At 41.8% G+C, this 26,334-nt stretch overlaps 1 protein-coding gene across 3 annotated transcripts in view; it reads right to left on the minus strand.

The window, feature by feature from the left end:
• Window positions 1–26,334, minus strand: part of GRID1 (glutamate ionotropic receptor delta type subunit 1) — a 770,551-nt gene that overhangs the window by 286,804 nt on the left and 457,413 nt on the right. For all 3 annotated transcript variants that reach the window (XM_032141682.2, XM_058436447.1, XM_058436446.1), the window contains exon 5: window positions 21,900–21,953. In XM_032141682.2, the coding sequence (XP_031997573.1) occupies window positions 21,900–21,953 (54 nt within the window). The remainder of the gene's footprint in view (window positions 1–21,899; window positions 21,954–26,334) is intronic.

Below are 26,334 nucleotides of genomic sequence, written 5' to 3' on the forward strand. Positions count from 1 at the left end.
AGATTAGGTAGAGGGAGAAATTATATGGGGCAGGAGGAAATTTTTGTGGGTTATGCAAAGATGCATTATCATGATTGTGGTGATGGTTTTACAAATGCATATTTCAAAACTCCAAGTCGTACTTATCAGATTGTGCAGGTTTTTTAAGTGTCAATTGTACTTTTAAAAGTCTGTAAAATAACAGCAATGTAGGCATTGGAATCAGACTACTTTTGCTCAGATCCAGAGCACTCCAAATAAAACAGAACTTGGCCAGGTGCAGTGGCTCACGCCTGTAATCCCAGCACTTCGGGAGGCTGAAACAGGCAGATCACTTGAGGTCAAGAGTTCAACACCAGCCTTGCCAGCATGGTGAAACCCCGTTTCTACTAAAAATACAAAAATTAGCCCGGCATGGTGGTGTGCACCTGTAATCCCAGCTACTTGGGAGGATGAGGCAGGAGAATCGCTTGAACCTGACAGGTGGAGGTTGCAGTGAACCAAGATCGTGTCACTGCACCACAGCCTGGGCAACAAACTAAGACTCTTTCTCAAAAAAAAAAAAAAAAAATATATATATATATATATATATATAAAATATAACTCACCCCACACAGAACCTATAACCTTCATCTCCTTGAACACTTGCTACTTGTAGGTGCTTGTTTTTGCACTAACCGTTGGTCCTCCCTGACATCAGTTTAATCAACTCTCAGCAGCTCCTGTTAGCCCCACCTTTGAAACTCCTGAGCCTGAATCCATCTCACCACCTCCACTTGAACCATCCTGGTCCACGTCCCACCATCTCTAATAAAAGTCCCACCTTTTTTCCTTTTTCCTACCCCTTCTCACCCCAACCCCCATGATATATCTTCAACACTGACGTCACGGTGGTCCTTCAAAAACATAATTCACATCACATCATTTCTCAATACAAAATGCTCTAGTGTCTCCTCAGCTCAATCGGAAGAGAAGCCAAGTCCTTGTGGGAGCAGATGCCACAGAATCTCCTCCCACCCATGCTCATATGTTATCACCTTGGACTCTAAGCCACTGCCCTATTATTAGCTGTCTGCCCACATTTCATCCACAAGCCATCACCATATTTCCCTGTTCTTGTGGTTCCTGGCTGTGACTGCTTCTCATCTGGGGTACACATCTCTCCCAGTACTGTGTGGTGTGAGCTGAGGGACAAAAACCTAATGGTTAATAGAACCCATCTTCCTTCAGCCAATATTTGGGTGGAAGAAATGGCTTTTCATATTAAACTGAACCATTAAGCTAAATTGAAAATTTTCTTTGAGGCACATAGTCTTAATGATATGAAATTCCATAGTGAAGTGCCTGACCCAGATGCAGATGATCCAAGGAAAATGAGAATCAGTTTCTTGACTCCAAAAATGCTCAGCCACAAGGAGGATATAAAAGGGCCACAAGAGTCAAACTTATGGGAAAGAGGATTTAGTAAGAAACATCTCTCTGGGGGAAAAACAGAACATGGACATGTTGTCACTCCCACAAGGGTGAGGAGAGTGCCTGTCCCTCACTGCAAGTCTTCTTGGTGGGGCCATTGAAAAGTTCAACATAAGACAGCCAGGACTTTAAACAAGCAGGATTCTTTGCAGTAAATCATAAAAGCTACTTTACATTGTCTTCCACTGGCTCTTTGAATCTGTTCATTCATTCTCTTCTATTGGATAAGAATTTCATCTGTTGGATGAAGTTTTGTGGCTTTTCTGTCTATTTCTAGTTAATAGGAAGCTCTGTCACTTTACGTTGCAAAGCCAAATTTTGATTCAGCTATTAAAATGATCTACCCCAATATAATAATCAGAAGTTTTACTTGGCTTGATGCGGAAATTTTGACCCTTAAAGGACAAAAATCAACATGTATCTTCCATTAAGTTAGAGCTGGGCTGGTTCAAAGGCAGTACTGCATGAAGGTAACACAGGGTTTGAAATCAGACCAACCTGAGCTTAAAATTCCAGCTTGTTTTTATATTGTTGTGATACCTCAGACATTTTCTGAACTTCAACTTCATCACCTCTACTGGATTTTTAATAATCTCTCTCTTATAAGGTTGTTGTAAGGATAAAGCTATATAATACTAACACATCTGTGCAAAGGACATAGGCAACCATGTCACAAAATAGAAGTAGACGTGATGATCAATCAAGAAATGTTAAGTGTTTCACTTAGCTAATAAGCAAAGAAATACAAATTAAACAATGCAGTGCACCTTTTTATCTAAAATATTGGTAAAAAACAAATAACAATTTATTATATTCATGTCACAAGATGCAAGAGTAAGATGAGACAGGCACTATGATAAAAGCAGTTCAGACTCTTTGAGTTTCCATACTTTGAAATAGTAATATTATCATCAGAAGGAGACATCAAGAGATCTAGGTATAAGGATGTTGATTGCAGTATAATTTGCAATAGCATTAACCAAGCTAAGTTTCCAACAAAGGAGAAGATTTGCATAAATTATGATTCCTCCAATGACAGAATACTACAAGGTCATTAAATATTATTTCAAATGCCATTTACTGACATGATAAATTGTTAATGATATATTATTAATTGAAAACAGTGAGACACAAAACTGAACATAACAATAAAATCTCAATGTGGCAAAATAAATGATGTATATAAGGCTGTTTGAAAGGATAATTTATTGGTATATTAATTTGTATTTTATTTTATTATTATAGAAGGAGCAGAAGGGATTAGAGCAATTTTTCTCTGCTTTGCTTCTATCCCTGCCCCTCCCCCTGCATTATACACACACCCAGACACACCCACACATGGTAAGCAGCACTTTAGGCCCTAGAAAGTTTATGCTCTTCTTTCTCCCAAGATATTTTCTTTCAAAAAATAGGCGAACTGTCATAATGGTTGGCTGGGAAGTTCTCTGTGGCTTGGAGAATGGGGACAGGTAAAGTGGCCTGAGCCAAGAAACCTCCAGGGAAGATGGGGAGGGAGTCAGAGGAGAAGCCTTGGATTAACCCATCCCCAGTACACTGGCCCCTCAGGAAGGCTTGGCCATAGGCATGGGGTCTCTCATCCTCGGAAAACATATCATCATGCCTGAGGCCCAAAGTGGCTTGGAGTTAATGTTATTGAGTGCCCACAGAAGTCTTTCTTTTTATGATGATGATGATGGTGACAAATAAAATGTTATATATTTATGATGTACAACATGATATTTTGATATATGTACACATTGTGGATTGGTTAAATCAAGCTAATTAATTGATCCATTATCAACTTTTTGTGATGAGAACATTTAAAATCTTTCTTAGCATTCTTCAAGTATTCAATGCATTGTTGTCAGCTATCGTAACCATACTGTACAATAGATCCCCTGAACTAGTAATTCTTTCTAACTGAAATTTTGATTCCTTGGACCACCACATCCCCAACCCCCACTGTCACTCTGGCCCAGGGCATCTCACCCTTCTTCTCTCTGCTTCTGAGTTCAACTTTTTTGGATTCCACAGGCAGTCACACATTGCTTAATGACAGGGATATGTTCTGAGAAATGTGTTGTTAGATGATTGTGTCATTGTGAGAACATCATAGAGGGTACTTACACAGACCTAGATGGAACAGCCAACTGCGCACCTAGGCTATATGGTATAGCCTATTGTTCTTAGGCTACAAACCTATACAGCATGTTACCGTACTGACTATTGCAGGCAACTGTAACCCAATGGTATTTGTGTATCTGAACACAGCTAGACATAGAAAAGCCATAGTAAAAATACGCTACGAAAGATAAAAAATTGTACAACTGTATAGGACACTTACCGTGAATGGAGCTTGCAGAACTGGAAGTTGCTCTGGGTGAGTTAGTGGGTGAGTGGTGAGTACTGTGAAGGCCCAGGACATTACTGTACACCACTACTGAGGCTATGAACACTACACGTAGGCTACACTAAAATTTATTTTTAAAACTTTTCTTTCTTCAAAAATAAATTAACTTTAACTTATTGTAACTTTTTTACTTTATAAACTTAACTATTTTAACTTTTTGACTCCTATAGTAACACTTAGTTTACAACACAAACACAATGTATAGCTATACAAAATATTGTTTTCTTTATATACTTATTCTATAAGCTTTTTTCTATTTTTAAAATTTCTTTAAAACTTTTTTGTTAAAAACTAAGACACTTAGGCCTACACAGGGTCAGGATCAACAACATCGCTGTCTTCCACCTCCACATCTTGTCCCACTGGAAGGTCTTCAGGGGCAATAACATGCATGGAGCTGTCATCTTTTATGATGACAATGCCTTATTCTGGAATATCTCCTGAAAGATCTGCCTCAGGCTGCTTTACAGTTAACTTTCTTCTTTGTAACTAGAAGAGGTACACTCTAAAATAACAATAAAAAATATACCATAGCAAATATATAAACCAATAGTATAGTCTCCTATTATTATTCTCAAGTATTATGGACTGCACCTAATTGTATGTACTCTACTTTACATGACTGGCAGCACAGTAGGTTTGTTTATACCAGCATCACCACGAACATTGGAGTAATGTACTGCACTATGACATTAGGATGGTACAAAGTCATTAGGTGATAGGAATTTCTCAGCTCCACTAAAATCTTATGGGACTGCTGTTGTACATAGGGTTCATGGTTGGCAGAAGCATCATTCTGTAACACATAAGTATGTAAGTGAGGTCATGCCATATTTGTCTTTCTATGCCTAGCTTATTTGACTTAACAAAGTGTTCTCCAGGCTCATCCATGTTGTCAATAACAAGATTTCCTTCCTTTTTAAGGCTGAATAGAATTCCTTTGTGTAGATAGACCACATTTTCTGTATCCATTTAACTACTGTTGGACACTTAGGTTGATTCCATATCTTGCTATTGTGAATAGTGCTGCAATCCACATGAGAGTGCAGATATTCCTTCGATACACTGATTTCATTTCTGGTGGATGTATACCCAGTAGTGGGACTGCTGAGCCTACAGACATCTTTCTATGATTGATCTTGTTAGTGTAAAACCCAGGAACCTTTGCACATCCTTCAGGAGGGCAGAAAGGAAGCAATCCTATTATAACAGAGATCAAGTTTCTTGCCATCCCTTTAATTGGGTAAATTTAATTTGTTTTAAGATAATATCTATAAAGCATCCAAAGCAGGGCCTGGCACACAGTAGGCACTCAGCAATGTGACTTCCCTTGCTTCTGAGGGCAACCCCTCAGCTTGCTATTCTTGCCATGCCCACAGCAAGCAGAAACCTGAACATGGGGAGGCATTTGTTCAGATCCCCATGGGCCTCACACAGTGGGCTTTTCAGCAATTCTTGAGTAAGAGGAGTATCAGGCGTGAAAGTACCCAGAAGGTTCAGCCGCTCATTGCCTCAGCAGCTGACAAGCTGGCCTCTAGGGCTGCTGGAAACTGCATCCTAGTTCCAATCACTGGCAATTAAACTGCCTCCTCACTTTCCTTTCCAAAACTGCATAACATTCATTTGGGATTCTCCAGCCACCTCTAAGAGACAGCTGCCTCAGTGCATGTAGCATCCCCTGGTTTGAGGCAGTAGGAAAGAGAATGAAAGCTGAGACTACGGTCTCTGTAAACCCTCAAACATCCCTTAAGACACTTCACAGAAAGAGGTTCTCGTAGTTTGAACTATCTCCTGCCTCTGCTTCTCTGTTCCAGCTTTGAAAGGACCCTTCCTGGGGAGCTCCACCAGGGGCCTGTAATTTCCCATGCTGTGTGAAGGCAGCAGCCACGTGTGAATGTGTGTGTGTACGTGTGCATGCAGGCATGCTTGCTTCTCCTCTGTGTGGTGCATAATGATTATCCAGCCTGGCGAAGGAGGTGTAATAACAGGGTAGAAGGCACAGATAATAGGGCCTTTCTGGCACAAGCAGCAAGTTCATCTGAATCCACCAGAATCCATTTGCTGGAAGACAGATGGATAGGAATGCGGAAAGGTAGATACCAACCTTTAGTTTTCAAATACATTTGCTGCATGTGGTAATTAAAGCTATTTTTAAAACTCCCTAAGTGTCAGCACTCCCTTTCCCAAGCATTTTTCTGTCAAAACTCTGCAAAACGGCAATACACTTGTTGGGAACAATTGATTCATATCTAAAAACATGGAGTCTGATTCCACAGCAATGGCAGGTTGTCTTGTCTACAGGGAGTTGGAACTTGAACTGTAGAGGATCTGGAGTGGCTCCCACAGCCTTGGCTAAGCTGTAATTTAGTGATCCATGGACACATGTTTCTCATCCATGACACTCTAAGCTCTCTGAGGGTGAGGGACTCATCTTTCAAATTCTTATGAGCATCCCTGGTGCTTCACAGGTGTTCAGTACATGTATGTCGAATGAACAATAGCTTGTCAAGAGTTATATATCATGGGAGGGAGAGAGGCCATGAAGGAAAAAGGTAAGGACCACTGAAGAATCACAGAGTAAGTTATATGCAGTGTGGAAAGAAGCAAAGGCCATGGAAGACATTAATAAGTATTGCAAAAAGTGGAGGAGGCAGTAATTTGAACTGTCTTAAAGGACACATGAGACTTCGGGAAGAACTAGGGTCGCAGCAGGCCCAGAACAGAACTATAAATGCTGTGATGTGGATTCATAACAAGTAACAAAAGGAATTAATTCCTCAAGTCGGTGTGTTTTTATTTATAAAGTACAAAGGCTAACTTTCCCACAGGATGTGAGTCACTTGTTACAAAGAAGAGCTATCTTTTATTTATTTATTTATTTTATTTCATTTTATTTTATTTATTTATTTTTTTGAGATGGAGTCTCACTCTGTCGCCCAGGCTGGAGTGCAGTGGCATGATCTCGGCTCACTGCAAGCTCTGACTCCTGGGTTCACGCCATTCTCCTGCCTCAGCCTCCCGAGTAACTGGGACTACAGGTGCCCGCCACCACGCCTGGCTAATTGTTTTTGTATTTTTAGTAGAGACGGGGTTTCACCGTGTTAGCCAGGATGGTCTTGATCTCCTGACCTCGTGATCCGCCTGCCTCAGCCTCCCAAAGAAGAAGAGCTATCTTTTAAGAGTGCTTGCTGTCTGCCTGATGCTGTGCTAGGCCACTTCCTGTATGTTAGCTCATTTAATCTTCATGACTGTCCTAGGAGGTAACTATCACAAAGTCTACTGAGTAAATGATGAAAATATGGCTCAAGAAAGGAAATAAAACAGTCACAGAAGTGGTCAGTATTGCAGTCAGAATCATATCTATGGTGTGTTCCCAAAGACTGTGATCTAAAGCACAATGGTATGTCACTTCTTCCTCAGTCCTGCTCCCAAAACCCATCATCTGTGCAGCTGCAAACACCCTCTCCACAGGGCTTTTCAAAGGGCTAAAGAATGATACTGCAGAACAACGATGACCTCATATATCTGCAACCATAAATGTTAAATCTCATAGGTTCCTTTAGGGCTGAGAAAGAAGAATAGATCTATTGTGATTAACATATAGAAGTGCATTTCCAGTAAATAGGGTTTGTTTCCTTCAGGTATTCTTCATGGGACATGCATAAGCTTGTTTGTGTGGGCTTTTGCAAGGTTCTTTCACATTTGCCATAATAGATTTTAAAAATAAGGCGCTAATGTGCAAAATAACATAAAGGGTAGAAATCTAATCAAGCAGCCCCCTCTTATCCTCGGGGAATGCATTTCAAGATCCCCAGTGGATGCCTGAAACTGCAGATAGTACCAAATCCTATATATACTATAGTTTTTTCTATCTGATAACCTAGTAGTAGGTGAATAATGGGTGGGTGGTGCATACAGTGTGGAGACCCTGGATAAAGGGATGATTCACATCCTGGGTGGCACAAAGCAGGACAGCGAGAGGTTTCATCACACTATGCAGAACAGTGTGCAATTGAAAATGTATAAATTATTTATTTATGGAATTTTCCACTTAATACTTTTGAACCTCAGTTGACAGTGGGTGACTGAAACCATAAAAAGTAAAACTGCAGATAAGGAGGGACAACTGCAATAAATTAACAAAAGTTTCATAGTAAGACTTTCCATAATACAAATTATATTATTGTTTCTAAGTTATGAAAAATTCAGATATTGCTGGGATTCCATAACTTATTCAGCATTCAACCAGTGCTGGGAGTGAGAGGGAAGATAAGGGGGGAGCCGTGTGGCATCAGGTATGGAGTTCTTAAATTCGAAGTCACTCAGATCTCAAGTCCTGATTCTGCCACTTACTAATTATGTGACATCAAACTGTTTTCTTATCTGTGGGATGGTATAATAGAAGTTGGAGTTCTTGAGGGTTCTGTCCCCTCACCTTTCCCAGCATTCCCCTTCTAGGTCACGCACCCTCCTGGCAGCATCACCTGACATCATTGACCTCTCCTTCCTTTTGAAATGGTTTCTTCACTTGGCTTCTGGGACCACCCCCTACCTGTCCTCCTCCTCCACCTCAGGCTGCTCCTGGTCAGCATCCATGGTGAGTTTCTCCTCCTTTCTCTGGCTTGGCATGCCCCAGAGGTGCCAGGGCTTGGGCCTCTTCTCATTTTTAGTAATGCAACCCCTCTGTGGTCTCATCCAGTCACATGAGGTTCAATATCCCCTATATGCAGATGGCTCCCAAATTCATATCACCAGCTTTACCCTCCCTCTGAACTCCAGACTCATAGAGCCACATGTCCAGTGTCTACGTACCATCTCTGTGTAATGGTCTAATAGGTATCTCAGAATTAACAGATTCAAACCAAATTCCTGATCTTACCCCCTGAAATATTCAATCTCCTCATCTCAAAAAATGTCTTCTCTTTTCAGTTCCTGAAGCTAAAAACAAACAAACAAATGAAAACCCTAGAATCATACTTGATGTTTCTCTTTTCTCATAATCCACATCCAATCCAACAGCAAATCTTATCTGCTCCCCACCCCAAATATATTCAGAATCCAACTACTTCTTACCTCCTCCATTCTACCCCATAGTCCAAACCACCGCCCTTCCTTTCCTAGATAATCACAATAGCCTACCCTCCTCGCCACCTCACTTAGTCTTACGGGAGCTACCAGGGTATAGTTTCAAAACAAAAATTATATATTGCCCATCTTTTGCTCAAAACCCTCCCCTTGCTTCCAACTTCACTCAGAATAAGAAGCGTATCTTGCAAAGGCCAGAAAAGTTATGCATGACCTGGCCTCCTGCCATGCCTCTAACCCCTCTCCCACCACTCTCTCCATCACTCACTCTGCTCCAGCCACACTGGCCTCTGTGCCATTCCTAAAGCCTACCCCCAGACTCCCACTCAGAGACTTCACACCTGTTCTCTCCTTCAACTGGAATGCTCTTCCCCCAGATATATGCACAGCATCCTCACTTCCTCACTTCTTCAAGCCCCTGTTCAAATGTTACCTCATCAAATAGATTTCCCATGGGCATCCTATGTAAAGTAGAATCCATTCCTTCTCCCTCTTTTTGCCTTACATGATTGTATTACTCTACATAGAATCTAACAAATTCATCAAATCATAAATGTAATAATTATCTGGTCATCTGTCTAGCCCCATTCAAAATGTGCTCCACAATGCCAGGAGTTTTCTGAGAATTAAATAAGATAATAAAGATGATGCCTATAATTAACCAAGATGGAGTAACAGGGGTTGGATTTACCCTCTGACCTGAAATAACCAAAAAGACTAGGAAAAACCTATGAAAAAATAGTTTGCAAGACACTGGAAAATAGGCAATGAAGAATAGCGATCCTTCAAGACAGGAAACAAGTTGAGTTTTATGACTGAACTAAATCTCTGCCTTTAGAGAATTTCCATGCCACAGTACAGGTGGGGAGAGGAAGCATGCAGAACCCAGTGGACTCCATGTGTTAAGGATATGGACCCGAGAGACTGGAAGAGCAAGAGTTTGCAGGAAAGACTACTAGAGAGAAGAAAACTGCACAGAGAGAGGAAAATGTGGTCACTTCCGGAGGGTCCCCCATGACAATACTGAGCAGAGTGCTGACCCAGAACTAAAACAGAATTAGAATTAGCAGATAATTACCTTAAACAGTTATTATACCTACTTTTTTACATTCAAAATATAAGTAGAGACATTGAAGATTTAAAGAAAAGACTCAACTCAAACTTCTAAAAATCAAAATTACAATGTATGAAATTAAAAAAAACACTGGACAGAATAGTTGGCAGATTAGACATCGACAAACAAAATATCACTGAGTCTGAACACATAACAATAAAAATTACACAAAATAAAATAGAAAAAATAAGGGGAAAAGAACATCAGTGACGCGTGGGATCACTTCACAAAAACCTAGTATCTGCATAACTCAAAATCTCAAGTAAGAGGATATGGAGGGAGAAAAATATTAGAAAATATAAAAGATTTTTTTCACATTTTGCAGTAATACTAGATTAAAGTTTTGATGAAAATTATAAGTACACAAGTCCAAGAAGCTCAACAAAGTGCAGGCACACACACAAAAATAAAAACAAGAAGAAAACCATGCCAAGGTACATGATAATCAAATTTATCAAAACCAGAGAAAGAGAAGAAACATTAAAAGAAACCAGAGATAAAGAGCATGTTATACACAGAAAAACAAAAGTAAGGAAAATATCAGATGCTTATCCGTAATAATATGAGGAGGAAGAGAGTAAGGCAACATTTTTTAAGTACTGAAAGGAAATACTGTTAACCTAGAATTCTGCACCTAGTAAAAATATCTTTCAAAAATGAAAGTGAAATGAAGTCATTTTCAGACATACAAAAGCGGCAAGCATTCACCACCAGCAGAACTGTATTATAAGAAATGTCAAAGAAGTCTTTCAAGCACAAGAGAAATGATACCAGATCAAACTACAGATCTTCGCATCAAAAAAATAAATAGCACCTGAAATGATAACAGCAGAGAAAAGTGTTTAAGATTATTTTCTTATTACTTAAATCTCTTTAAAAGATAACTGACTGTTTTAATAAACATAATAACTATGTGTTTTTGTGTATATAACACATATGAAAGTAACATTTATTAAAACAATTACATCGAGTCCGGGAGGGTAACATGGAGGGATACTATTGTAAGATACTTATACTGAAATATATGTGGTGTAGTATAATATCACTTAAAAGTAGATGGTGGTGAATTAAAGATGTATACTATAAATCCTAAAGCAACTACTAAAATTTTTAAAAAGAGTTATAGCTTATAAGCCAATAAAACAGTTAAAATAGAATCATAAAACATTCTCAATTCATCCATAAGAGGTTTTAAAAGAGAAAAAAGGAATCAAAGGAAATGAAACAAATACAATATGGCAAGAAGACAGGCTTGAACCTAACAATATTGATGATTACATTCAGTATAAATTATCTAAAATTCCTCAATTAAAAGGTGAAGACTGTTATAATGGATAAAATAGCAAGACCTAAATAAGTGCTGCCTCCAGGAAATATACTTTAAACATAAAGAAACAGGTAGGTTAAAAGTAAGACAGTGAAAAAAGGTATTATGCTAACACAAGTCAAAATAAATATAGAATGGCTACAGTAATATCAGATAAAGTATATTTCAGAGCAGAAAAAAATACCAGGGATAAATCCTAATTTAAGTCCTAATGATACAGGGTTAATAAATCAAGAGAACATAAAAATCCTAAGCATTTATGGCCCTTGAAATAAAGCTTCCAAATATATTAAGCAATAACTGGTAAAACTGAAAGGAGAATAAACAAACTCACAATTAAGGATGAATATTTTAATACTCCTCTCTAAATAATTGATAGAAAAAGTAGACCAAATAATCATAAAGGATACAGAAGGCACAATCAACACTCAGCTAAAATGACCTAATTCACATTTATGAAACATCCCACACAACAACAGGTAATGGATCCTTTTCAAGTACACTTGAAATATCTAACAGGAAAGACAATATACTGGCTATCAAATCAGTCTCAATAATTTTAAAAGGATCTAAATAATAGAAACTCTATCCTCTAACCACAGTGGAGTTAAATTAGAAATCAATAGCAGAAAGATTTCTTTAAAATCCCCAAATATTTGGAAACTAAAAACATACTTCTAAAACCCATGGGTCAAAGAAGGAATCCAAAAGTAATGTAGAAAGTATTTTGAACTAAATAATGAAAGCACAACATATCAAGATTTGTGGGATGTCACTAAATCACTTAAGGGGAAATATAGCAAAGAAAAAGACAGGTCTTAAATCAATGATCTCAGCTTGCTCCCTAGAAACTAGGGGGAAAAAGAGCAAATTAAAGCCAAAGTAAACAGAAAAAAGAAAATAATGAAGACACAACAATAAATTAATATAAATGGAAATTGAAAAACAATAGAGAAAATCAATGAAATTGAAAACTGGTTCTTTGAAATGAATAACATCAGTAAACCTCCAATCAGACTGATCAAGAAAAAGAAAAGAGACAAGTAATGAATATTATAAATGAGAAAAATCACATGTCTACAGATTCAACAAATATTAACAGGATAATAGTGGGATATTATGAACTTCATACCTATAAGTTTGTTTGTTTTGTTTTTTTGAAACAGAGTCTCCCTCTGTTGCCCAGGCTGGAGTGCAATGGCACAATCTCGGCTCACTGCAACCTCCACCTCCCGGGTTCAAGTGATTCTCATGTCTCAGTCTCCAAAGTAGCTGGGATTACAGGGGTGTACCACCACACCCGGCTAATTTTTGCATTTCTAGTAGAGATGGGGTTTCGCCATGTTGGCCAGGCTGGTCTGGAACACCCAACCTCAAGTGATTTGCCTGCCTCGGCCTCCCAAAGTGCTGGGATTACAGGGGTGAGCCACCATGCTTGGCCCATACCTATAAATTTGGCAACTTAGATGAAATGGAAAAATTTCTGGAAAGACACAAATTACCAAACTTACTTGAGAACAAATAGATAGCTCTATGTCTAATACATACATTTAATTTGTAGTTAAAACACTCCCCTAAAGAAAACTCCATGCCCAGATGGCTTCATTGGTAAATTCTAACAAACATTTAGGGGAAAAAATAATAATTCTTTATGAACTCTTTCAGAAACTGTAAAAGAGAGAGTACTTCCCAACTTACTTTTTGAGGCTAGCATTATGCCAATGCCAAAACTAAAGAAAGACATCAAAAGAAAAAAAATGAAATACCAATATACCTGGTGAACATAGGAGAAAAATTCTAATCAAAAATTTAATAAATCAAATAGAACAATATATACAAAGGATAATATAATATGAAAAGTAGGTTTTATCCCAGAGATGTTGGATTGCTTTAATGTTAGAAAATCAGTCAATGTAATTCAGCATATTAATAAACTTCAAAAAGAAAAACCATATGATCATCTGAATAGATGCAGAAAAAGCATTAGATAAAATCCATTATCATTTCCTGATGAAAACTCTCACCAGTCTAGGAATGGAAGAGAACTTCCCCAATCTGATAAAGAACATCTATAAACAACTTACAGCTAACCTGATACTTAATGATGAAAAACTGTGTGTGTTCCCTCTAATATCAGGAATATGAAAATGATGTCTCCTGTCACCACTTATATTCAATATTGAACTGGAGGTACTAATTAGTGCAATCAGGCAGAAAAAAGAAATAAAAGGTATCCAGATGGAAAGGAAGAGGTAAAACTGTCATATTCCCAGAGGACGTGATAGTCAAGAATATTTTCTCTAAGAAAATCTAATGGAATCTATGAAAAACTCCACTAGTTTTAGTAAGTGGGTTTAGCAAAGTTCTAGGATACAAGATCCATATGCAAAAATCAGTTGCATTTGTATGTTCTACCAATGAACAATTGGAAATTAAAATTTGTTTTAAAGTATAATTTTCAGTAGCACTGACAATATAAAATTCTAAGGGATAAATCTCACAAAAATATGTGAAAGATCTGTACGCTGTAAAAGATAAAACATTGAGAGAAATTAAAGAAAATCTAAATAATTAGGAAGATGTCTTGTTTGTGGGCGAGAAGACTCACTATTTTTACGACATCATTTCTCCCAAAAATGGAGTACAGATTCACTGCAATCCCAAATAAAATCCCAGTCAGCTCTTTTTAGAAACTGACAAGCTGATTTTAAATGTATACAAAAATTTCAAGGACCTAAGATAACCAAAACAATCTTGAAAATGAAGAACAAGGCAGAAGCCTAACAAAATGTAATTTCAAATCGTATCGTAAAGCTAAAGCTATAGTAATCAAAAGAATGTCGGATTGGCATAAAGATAGAAAAAAAATAGATCAACGGAATAGAATCAAGAGTCCAGGCAGTTTTCAGATACTACACTAAAAACATAATTCTTAAAAGAATAAATTGATAAGTTAAACTTTATAAAAATTTAAAATGTCTGTTCTTCAAAAGACAGTGCTCGACTGAAAAGATAAGCCACAGGCTGGGAGAAAATATTTACAAAGTACACATCTGATTTAAAAAAAATCTTTTATCCCAATATAAAAAGAATTTTCAGAACTCAATAATAAGAAAACGAAAAATCCATTATAAATGGGTAAGTCGTTTAGACAGATACTTTGCCAAGAAGATACCTAGATCTAAATGGCAAATAAGCACAAGAAAAGATGCTAGGAAGTACTGTCAGTTACGGGGGAAATGAAAAATCAGCATCACAGTGAGGACCATTACACACCCATCAGAGTGACTATAATCAAAAAGCCTGACCATACCAAGTACCGAAGAGGATATGAAGCAATTGGAACTCTCAGCAACTTGGCAGTTCCTTAAAAAATTAACATAAATCCACCATAGGGGTTGGCAATTCCACTTGTAGGTATGAGTCCCAGAAAAAGGAAAGTATATGTCCATACAAAGACTTATACATAAATGTTCATAGAAGCTTTATTTGTAATAGCAAGAAACCTAAAACAACCCAAATGTCCATCAACAGAGGAACAGATAATCATATTGTGGTATATCCATGTACAAATAAATATTCCTCATCAATAAAAAGGAAAGAACTATTGCTACACATTGCAACATAAGATGAATCTCAAAATAATTTCATTGAGTAAAATAAGCCATACCAAAAGCAGAAGAGTACACACTCCATAATTCCACTTACATAAAACGCAAAGATACAAATAATCAGTAGAGCCAGAAACAGATCAGTAGTTGCCTAGAGAGTGGGAGAAAGTGGGCCAGGAGGGTGGCATTCCTGAGGGCCATGAAGACACTTTTGGGGTAACGGATATGTTCACTACCTCTATTGTGGTTATGGTTTCCTGGGTATATACATATGCCAAATTTAACAACTTGTACACTTAAGTATTATATGTATTGTATGTCAAACCTCAACAAAGCTGTTACTTTTTCAGTAATAATAATAAAAAAAACATAATGAAGGTGATACTCAAAAACAATGTCTGGCTCCATCTAAGGTCTGATAAATGGCAACTCCTGGTCTTCATTCAAGAGTTCTGAGCTGGGGCTACAGAGGCAGTAAGATGTGCCCCCTGTCCTCAAAGATTCCTCAATGAGGCTGGGAGAGAAACAAGTAAAAAGATTATGACAAAATAATTGTTTTTGAGTGTTACTAAATTAAATTTGAAGACGGTAAATGGTATAGGGATTGAACAGTCCAACAGAATTGGAATCTTCAAAATAAAAGGAAGAAAAAAATCCTTTCCTTCCCTCTCTTTCTCTGGGTCCCAAACAGAAATTTCTTGAAGCTATGTGATTCAGCATTCATATCATGGTCTTTTTCTTTGTTTTCTTCAATTAGAGCATTAGCATCTTCCTCTCCCACGTTATATATGTGGTGCATAATCTTATTTTCATTTGTTTTACCTTGGTGTGTGCTTCAGGATAGGGAAGATTTGAAAGTCGAGTGATGTCCCTGGACCGTTGACAGAGGCCACTCTAAGGGCAAGGACTGACCCCTAAGGATCCTTACTGAGTACTTGTTGGTGAAAAACTAGTGTAAGTGATAAGATGGAGGCTGAGGCCTGAGACTCAAGAACAGGAGATCATCTAGGCAGAAGGTGCTGAAGAAGACCACACAACACTGGGATGACCTTGTCCTTTGGGTGGCAGATGGGAGGTCTCTTAGGATACAGTCAGATCGTTTAACCCAGTGAGCTCTTCTGTGTGTCAGCCCCTCATGCTAGGAACTCTAAGGAACCTCAGAGAAAGGAGATCAGCTTGTCCAGGGAATCAGGCATGTGCATCAGTTCCCCAACACAGCAGAACTGGGGTGAGGCTGTGAAAGAATCACCCTACTGGGGAAATACAGAAGTCCTTTTGGTAGAGGCAATGTTAAGCAGATCCCTGCAAGAAGGGGAAGTCCTAGACAATCACAGATTCAGAAGGACATGGCAGGTGGAAAGAAAAATCCTGCCAAAACCCCGAAGCTAGGAGGGAAAAATAAATGCAAGAAACAAGAAGTCACTCATCCATTTTGCAGGGATGACCCATGAGATATGAACACAATAGTAAGAAGTAAATAAGGGTACAAATGTGGGGTCAGGGTCATCCTGCAGAGGGCTGCAGTGGGCTGGATGATGTGGGCAGATTTCTTAAAGCTATGTGATTCAGCATTCATATCACAGCCTTTTTCTTTTATCATGCCTTTGTTTTTTCTGTGTCTGAGGAGCCAACCAGAAGGATGGGGACAGTGGTCTCTGAGATCAGGAGCACCAAGAGAGAACCAGGTTTGGGGAGGTTGGTGAGTTTGGAAAGAGGCACGCTGAGTTCGAGGTGGTGATGGAGCTTCCAAGTGGCCAAGTCAAGAGGATCTTGAGTCAAGCTGGATCTCTGGATCTGGAGCTCAAGAGCAAGGTCTGGAACGGACGTGAGATGTGGAGTCACCGACATACACTGACAATCGGGAAGAAGTGGCAAGGGCCTGCTGACTATACCTCCTCCCTTTTTAGAAGTCACCTCCTCCTGACCCCTGCTGACCAACAGATCACCTCTTAGAGCCTCACTCTCTGAGAAAACCCAGGTGCAAAGGTTATGTGTGCATACCCACATCATCTGTTAAGCATCTTAAACCATTTCCAACAAAGTATGTGTGTGGTTTGGTTCAATGTCTGGAAGAATTCATGCAACAATGGAAGCTGCCCAGCAACAAACAGAGTGCTTCAAGTCCCCATCAATCTTGGTTCTTCAAGAGGCTGGAGAGTCATACTGATTTTTCCATAGGAGAATTCCCTGCAAAAGGTCCTGAGAGGCCAGACTCACAGGGATCACCGACTGTCCTGGCATCTGCTGGGGGATGTGTGGAGAGGAAACATTTTACCTCAGCTGCTACAGAGGCTGCAAAAGCCACCCACCTCATCCAGAGTCAAGGCTGACTGGGCTTGAACTTGGCAACATCTGATGAATGACCCAGAGAGGTCCTTTCCATCGCTGAAACTCAGGACTTAATTGTTGCCTTTGTCTTTTCTCTGATGCAGACAGGGAAATTCTTGTCAATGCAATTTGCTCTACACTATGTACATCAACCTGCCTTCAAACAAACCTTTGAAGAATCTATTCCTTGCTCAGGGCATTGAGGATTCAGTGATGAGCTGAATCTGGCCATGCCCTCAAGGGACTCACAGTTCAGTGGCCACTTGACTAATGGTTCATTTTGTTTTCCACAAGTTCTTTTGAATGCCCTACCCTCTCTAAGGTAATCTGCAACCTAATCAGTCAATAAAAATATTCTTTAAATACTTTTAGCAGATCTAAAAACACATCCGCTCTCCAGTGTCCCCACAGTGGTGCCTAGAGACCTATAGGAACTGTTGGTAGGGCTGACACTCACAAAGCTTCCTCTGCATCCAATTATTTCTTCTCCAAATAAACCAGGTCTGTAATATGTAGCACCAATACTCACCAGAAAGAAAAGAGGGTAGATGTAAAGACAGCAAATAAAAACATGTGTCCTCAAGTGTTTATTTTGAATCCAGGAAAATGCATAAAACAAATCAAATACAGAGGAGGAAACTGAAAGGCAGAGCCTGTAAGGAATGAGAGGGAGTTGGGGGCACAGCTGGAGGGCCATGCTGGAGGCCCCAAAGACACCTGCAGTGATCGCGGAGGCACAGACCTGAGCTTGTTTGAGGAAATGAACTTCCTCCAGAGAAGTGGGGAACAGTTTCAAGAAGTGGGAAGACAAGGACCCAGTGAAGCAGCTGAATTCTGGAGCATGTTGGAAAGTGAGCCAGTAAATGCCTGCCCCTGACTCTCTTTTTTTCTTTCTTTTCCCCTTATTTTATCTCTAGTGATTATATAAGACAAACAGGAAGGTGGCTGGGAAACCATTTGTCTGTGGCTCTATACTTGGATAGCTTAAAAATTGAGCAAAGGCCGGGCACAGTGGCTCACGCCTATAATCCCAGCACTTTGGGAGGCTGAGGCGGGCAGATCACGAGGTCAGGAGATCGAGACCATCCTGGCTAACATGGTGAAACCCCGTCTCTACTAAAAATACAAAAAATTAGCCGTGCGAGGTGGCCGGTGCCTGTAGTCCCAGCTACGCGGGAGGCTGAGGCAGGAGCGTGGCGTAAACTCTGGAGGTGGAGCTTGCAGTGAGCCGAGATGATGCCACTCCACTCCAGCCTGGGCGACAGCGAGACTCCGTCTCAAAAAAAAAAAAAAAAAAATTGAGCAAAGCCTAAAATGATATCACATTATAATAAGAATAACAGGACTTTTGTGTTCAACTGGGGCCACGCTGAAACCAGAAACAGTAGTCCTGAGTATAGCCGGATCCTAAGGATAAGCCTACACGTAATTTGGAAAACACCACGGTCCTTAACCAGAGGCTACCCTGGGGTGCCTGGGTGAAAGCTTTCCAACAGGCCCTACCTTCTGATAGAAGACTTCAAAAAAGTCCCTGAGCTGGCACCAAAGGCCAGCCCAAGAGTATTCCCTGTCAGTATGCATACCTGACCCCCACTGACTGGCTTCACTGAATCAGATACTGACCGTGAGTTAGGGATCTTTGCCAAGGCCATGTACGTGAAGCTACTGTTTGATAGAAAAATTGTGGAGCCAGACAGTCCTCAAATAGGATCCCAGATACACCATTAATAGCTGCATGACCTTGGGCAAGTGATTTAACCTCTGGAGACTCTGTTTTCCCATCTGCAAAATGAGGATGATGACAACCGCCACACAGGGCTGTTGATGAAGACTAAGAAGGTAACAAATGCACTGACAAGTGCCTGGCACATAGTAGGTGATTAAGAAATATTAGCTGGCTGGGCATGGTGGCTCACGCCTGTAACCCCAGCACTTTGGGAGGCTGAGGAGGGCAGATCACTTGAGGTCGGGAGTTCGAAGCCAGCCTGGCCAACATGGTAAAACCCTGCCATACTAAAAATACAAAAATTAGCTGGGCGAGCTGGCACACGCCTGTAGTCCCAGCTACTCAGGAGGCTGAGGCAGGAGAATTGCTTGAGCCTGGGAGGCGGAGGTTGCAGTGAGCTGAGATTGCATCACTGCACTCCAGCCTGGGCAACTGAACAAGACTTCAGTCTCAAAAAATAAAAAATAAAAATAAAAAAAGAAATATTAGATGTTGTCCCTTGCCTCATAGAAAAGGAAGCCAAGAAAGGAGGAAGCTGGGGCTCCCTGGAGGCCCCTCACATTTGGAGGAGGACACACTCAGCTCAGAGATACTCGCACCATCCGTGTGCACTGCCGGGCTGGCGCAGGGTACGCTGCTGGCCATGGTGAGACACTGCCATCCTCTCAGTAGAAGCCGCTCCAGTGTGGCTCCAACAGGTATACCCCATACCTGACTCCTCCTGATGACACTAAGCCCTGAGTTCCAGCTGCCCCAGTAATGCCAATGTGCCTACCAGTATGGAATGCCCTAGGGGCACCGCACACTGGTTAGTCTGAAGTTAACTCCAGCCCTGAAGACTGAGTCAAGAGGGACAGACAGGGGGCCCCTGAGGGTGGGTGGGGATTTGGAGAAAGAAAAGAAAACAGGTTAGGAATGTAAAAGCAGAGCAATTCTTTTGAAGACTGGCAACAGAGAAACACTGGCTATCCAATTTGGAGGATTCATCAAAAAAGTAAAACCAGCATCAGACATTTGACTTCAGGGGCACATGGAATGCATCGTTTCTTTGGAACAAAGAAAACTGGACTGTGAAGAGCCACAGAGAAGTCAGCAAACCCCAGAGAATCCAAACTTCTCAAGGATCAAGGCAGCCTCTCACAGGCTCTGAAAACAGGAGGCGGCAGTCATGTCCCTTCTAATTACCAGCACAACCACCTGCACCCCACGGTAAATGGACAGTTACTGCATGTCCCCAACTGGCCTCTGTGGACATGGAGCTAATAAGATGTGAATTCATGGAGGAAAATCTACTAAAAGTGGACTTTGCAAGTAGTTACAATCTGATACTACCTGCATAATTATTAATATAAGCCACCCAAGACTATTTCAGCCATATTAACAAAGAACTAATGAGGAAACAAACATCATAAAATAATGAATTACCTACATAATAAACCTGCATCTTCCAGAATGAAGCCATTAGAAATTGATCAGCTGATTAGGAGCAGCCGAAGGCCATAGCCATGATGAAAGCTTGCAACAGGAACACATTCTGAGTCAGCTTTCAGTGAATATAGCACACTGAGGTCACACAGGCCACCCCGGTCAGTGCCCCTGAAAGGACATGTGGGCAGAGGAGATTCTTTGGGAAAGCTAGGGTGTGTGATTTCAGGCCACTCTCATGCAATGCCTGCAGCGTGGAGGAGGCCAGGGCCAGACAGGGTACAAGTAATGAAAAGCAGGCCAGGCCACCATGATCCCTGGTGTTGCCATTCCTCCCTGGGGCCAAACTGGTGGGATGGTCAGTCATGGGAGAGACTTTCTATTTACTCCCTTTACATGGGTACACTTATCCCTACACGTACTGGTTGCACACACAAACATACTTACACACACACATGCACACACAAACACACATGCACATACAACTCACACAGCATTCACACAAACTCATATACAGATATATGCACTTTCATACATACACACCCAAACATATACATACACAAACTCACGTATACACACTCATGCACACACACTCATACATACATACACACTCACATGCACACATAAAATTTGCAAATGCACACCCCTGTACATACACTCAACACATTCAATTCATGCACAAAGACACATACACATTTGTACATGCACAACCACACCCATATTCACACTCATACATTTATACATGCACACACACAGACACACATATACACATAGACTTGCACATGCATGCACATACCTGTCACACACTCAGACACATCCACACACATATATACACACACCTTCACACAGACACATCCACAAACATGCATGTTCACACACTCACACCTACACACCACACAACTCATACACAAACACACATACACACTCACATCATAAACACAGACATACACACACACCTGGATTCACACTCTCGCACGCATGTGCACACCCTGCATACACACTCTTGCTCACACTCATGCACACCCTTACCATCTTGCATGAAATTCAGCCTTCCTCTCCTACTCATTCCTTTGCCCCACCCCCTCTGCATCCCAATTCATGACCTGCCCTAATTGCTCCAGCCCCTGGCTCCCACTGGCTGCCTGACCTTACCTAGCACACCTCATCCCTGCGACCACTGCCCTCTGACTTTTGACTTCCTCATGGACCCAGGTCAGGATTCTTTCTCTGGTTCCCGCCTGCCAGGTGAGCACCCTGCTAGGTCAAGTTCAACTCATTGAGTTCTTGCCTGGGCTAGGTGGAGCCCCAGGATTCACGACAGCCCCCTAAGTCAGAATGGAACCGAAAAGGATCACGCTGAGCTTTACAAGGGGCTAGGGGCTCAATCCAGGCCATGCTCATCACATTTCTAGAGCCCTTACCTCATTCACAAAGACCCAGTGGCTGTCCTTGGAAGCCAGGTTGGTCTCCACGGCCTGCAGAGAGAAAAAGAACGAACATGAACGGAAGCAAGACAGAAGCTGGCAGACACAGGATGATTGCCGAGACAGAGTTTTATAAACATTGTTCTTGGAGAATATTTTCCTCACAAAACATGCCATCCCCCTGGGGCCTGCTCTGGCTGCCTTAGCTGCAAGAAGCTTCATCTGAACACAGACATCTGATTTCCTGCTCTCCCTCCACGCTCTCCTGCACCAGCCCAGAGCAAGATTAGACGCTCGGGTTCCTGCAGGCAGCACAGGGTCACGGGCACAGGCACAGCCTCCCTTCCCTAGGAATGCCTGCAAACACCTTTCTGCAGGGGCGCTTAGGGGATGAGTGTTATCATTACTCCAGGCTACAGAATCAGGAAACTGGAACGAGGGATTTATGGGGGCTTGTCTAGTCCAGCTGTACTGAGTGACATTCAGGAAGACAGCAGCTCACAGCAGCTCTGGGGCTCCGAGCTTCCTTCAGTTCTTTAGGATCCATAGAACAAGGCTCTTTGTAGCTCCTAGGCCGTAGCCCCATCCCGTAACTCTCTATTACAGTGTTTTGTTCTGTTTCTTCATGGCACTTGCGATCTTTGTGCTTGAATGGCTATCAGTTTACTTATTTCTTATTGTCTGTCTCCTCTGCTAGAATATTTCTTATTGTCTATCTCCTCTGCCATTATGTCAAAGGCCACATCTCCTAGGTCACAGCTGTGTCCCAATAGCTGTAACCAGCACACAGCAGGTATTCAGTAAACATTGTTGATTATGCAAATGAAGTGGAAGGCCGAGGCAGACAGAACTCAGTTAATTATTTTGTTTCCTGTATGTGTTTATGAGTGCTTTCCCTCTCCTTCAATTGGAAAGCCAACAGATTGGAAGAATTGGAAGAGACTGATGGTTTCCAAGCATGTCCTGTATGAATACATCCCGGGAGCAGGTGCCAAGTGCTTGCTGAGCCTGGGCACTGAGCCAGGCTGACTATGAACCTGGACAAGAGCTATCAGATTGGAGTCTGTTTTTTTGTTTGTAATGTAATTTTATTATTCCTTTTATCAAAAAAAATGCTGAAAAATAAAAATGCTCAACATCCCATAATCCCATCCCATTAAAAAAACTATGCTGCTGTAGTGAAAATTCCCCCTTTATCCCTCCAAATTTACCCTCTAAATGTTGTTTGAGGTGTCACCTTCTAGAAGATTTTACAGTTACCTCCACAAGTAAATAGCTACAAATAGATATCAGACAAGTGTTTTCATTAAAATCAGACTATGAAACACACATCCAGTTAAGACTCTAGTTTTTGATTTATCAATGTAACACGAATATCTTTCCTCATCAGTACATAGAGATCTGACTCACTCCCAACAAATGAGGCATGGAGGTGTCAGGGCCTGTGCCAACGACCCCACCAATGACCCTAGGTCTGCATGGTGCTGCAGCCTGCAAACTGTCATGCACAGGGTGCATCTCTCTTGCACTGGAAAGAAAAGAGGCTGCAAGGGATGCTAAGCCATGTACCTGGGTATGCTACAAGGCTGTATCCTGAAGACACTTTCCTCCCCTTTCTACAAACTCAGTCAACCGGGCTCTCTCCAGAGAAGCTGCAAGGGCTAAAGAGCCAAAGCTCAAAGGAACCTTCAGTCAGGATAGAGAAAGGAGGATACTTCAGCATGGAGTCTCAGCCACCCCGTCCAGGGCCTCTCTCCTATCAACACGCAGACTTTCAGGGAGGTCTTCAAAAGCCTGGAAGCACTGATGAAGAAGTGGAGGGAGAAGTGGAGACAGGGTGGGCTGAGAATGCTCTGAGCGCCATCACTGGGCTCTAGCTCACCTCGATTCCCAACAATTCAACATTTCCTTGACACTCATGTGGAAGACACTGGCAATACTCTTATCAAATGTGCACAGATGCAAATCTGGAGGATGTCATAACATCTCAGTGGCTGGAACACTGAACTGAATCTAAAGACTTGTGGTTTAGCAAGGCCAAACTCAAGGCCCTACACTCAGTTTCCAGGAGCAGAAGGGCAAATGGGGAAATGAAGTTTGAAAGCAACACTCTTGAGGAAAAACCAAAGGGGACTGCCTCCACCCAGCTGTCACTTAACCACTCTGGTCTCTGTTCCTTCGTAAAATGTAGGTAACACTTGCCCCTTACCATCTCCCAAGGTATGTAAAAGCACATCGCTGGGCTCTAGCTCAACTCATTGAAAGGAGGGTGTGGGAGGAGTTTGTTCCACCCCTTGAGGAGTTGACCTAACCAGGTCACCCCACTTGATGAAGGACAATGCACACTATAGCCCAGTCATGGAGAGGGACAGTTAAAGTGATCAGGGATGCTTACAGGTGGGACAGTACAGGTGTCTTTAAATTGTCATGTGCAAGAGAGATTGGAATTGCTCTGTGCATCCTCTGAGTGTGGACCTAGAGCCAATGGCTCCCATAATCAGGAGGCAGATATCAATTCAATATAGGAGACAACTTTCTGACTTTCCAAGTCATTCAAGATGAAATGGGGTGCCTCAGGAGTAGCGACATCCCATCCCAGGAAGTGCCTGAGCAGAAGGTGAGCAGTGCTCTCTTTACAGTGCCGTGTATTCTAAGAAGGTTGACCACTTGTGAGAGGTAAAGCTTTATCATGCACTGAAATTCTTCAGCAATGATTCTCCAGTCTGGCTGTGTTTAAAAACCTCCTAGGGAGCTTTAAAAAAGAGGGTCCCCAGGCCCCACTGCTAGGGATCCTAATTCACTGGTAATTGTGCTGTGTCTGAGGTCCTGTGCTGTTTCAGAGCTCTGACCCTTCCTCTTGGCTTCAGGGGCTGAGAACCCTGCTTCAGAATATGTAGTTCTGTGAATCTGAAGGTCTGGGTATACCTGTGCAAGTGAGAGGTTCTCTGCTCGTCCTGGAAGAAGCCAGCACTGCAGACAACCTGACTCAGTTGCTGGGAAACCCCAGGGAGCAGGTGGGACCCTAAGAAGTACTTCCACCTAGTATCAGACCCATGCAGGGAAGATACTGGTGGAGACAATTGATCAGAAAACCCCACAGGACAACTGGTCAACTTTTCTGTCCTACTTTCCCTCACCAATTAAGCATCAGCTAATTTGTTAAGCCTCTTTTCCCCACATGGAGATAAACAGTGCTTTTCTGCAGCCTTTTCCAGAGGGTGCCACTCGCACAGAGGCTGAGATAGATGGAGAGAAGGAGAAGCTACAGCAGATTTAGCAGGAACACTGCCTGCCTCCCCCTGTCCCCCATCACCCTGCGCCACTCCAGCAATTACTGGAGGGCTGCCAGCTCTGTGGGAAGAGCCCTAAATGCTCACACCCCAGTGGGCAATGTCCCTCCCAGCACCACTAATTCCCCTTCTAAGTGCTGCCCTTTTCCTTTTCCTCTCCAGCTACATCTGCAGCAGGTGGAGGCAAGTCCTCCCTTTCGTCTGCAGAGTGAGAACACTATAGAGAGTTCCAGTAGGCAGGCAGAGTACATTGGAATCCCAGTTCTGCCACTTCCTGGCTGAGTGCTCCTGGGTGAGCCTTTTCACTTCTCTGAGCTGCAGTTTCCACACCCATAAGGCATTTGAATACCAACAGTGCTACAGGGGGCTCTGCCCACAGTCCCTGTGAATCCTGTTAGTATTTTTTATTACACTGACTCAGCATGTTTGTTCACTCCCAACAGCCAACACCCCCAATTCAGGCTGCCTGAACCCTGCTTGGCACTCACGGTGCCTTGGAATGCACACCCCTAACCAGGGACCCAGAGTGCCACGAAAACAAATCCCAGCTGCCTTGCTCCCTACTGGGGACTTCTCCAGAGTGTGATCTCAGCTGTTTCAGGATGGAGCCAAAATCACCTTGTTTGGCTTCCTTTATGTTCCTGTTCCAAGTCCCCACTTCCCTGCTGTCTTTCTTTTTTTAATTCCCCATAATTTTTAATAAATCATTGTCACACACAAAAATTCATCTCCAAGTCTACTTCTGCGAAGCCAACTTGAGACAAACACCTCCCACTTAGGGTTATTGTGAGAGTCAAATGAAATTACAGGTGATCCTTCCAGCCCAGGAAGGAACTCATTACAGATGATCAGTCAGCGCAAAGTTCCTCCCGTTCCTTCTACTGGAGTCTCCAGCCTGCTCTTGATTCGATGGTCTCTTGAATGTGTACAAGTGCATAATCCCTCATTCATTCATTCCTTCCTTCATTCAACAGACAGAGCCCACCCAACCCCAACAGGCCATCCTAATTCTCCTGGGTAGGGGAGTGAACCAGGAGCCTCATCTCTGCCATCATGGAGACACCAGTGGCAAAAAGACCAACAATCAATACAACTTTGCAAAGTGGTGGGCACCGCCACCTCCATGTGCTGCCCTTCAAGGC

Source organism: Hylobates moloch, unplaced genomic scaffold (genome assembly GCF_009828535.3).
Source record: "Hylobates moloch isolate HMO894 unplaced genomic scaffold, HMol_V3 SCAFFOLD_3, whole genome shotgun sequence".
In the NCBI taxonomy this organism is placed as follows: Eukaryota; Metazoa; Chordata; class Mammalia; order Primates; family Hylobatidae; genus Hylobates; species Hylobates moloch.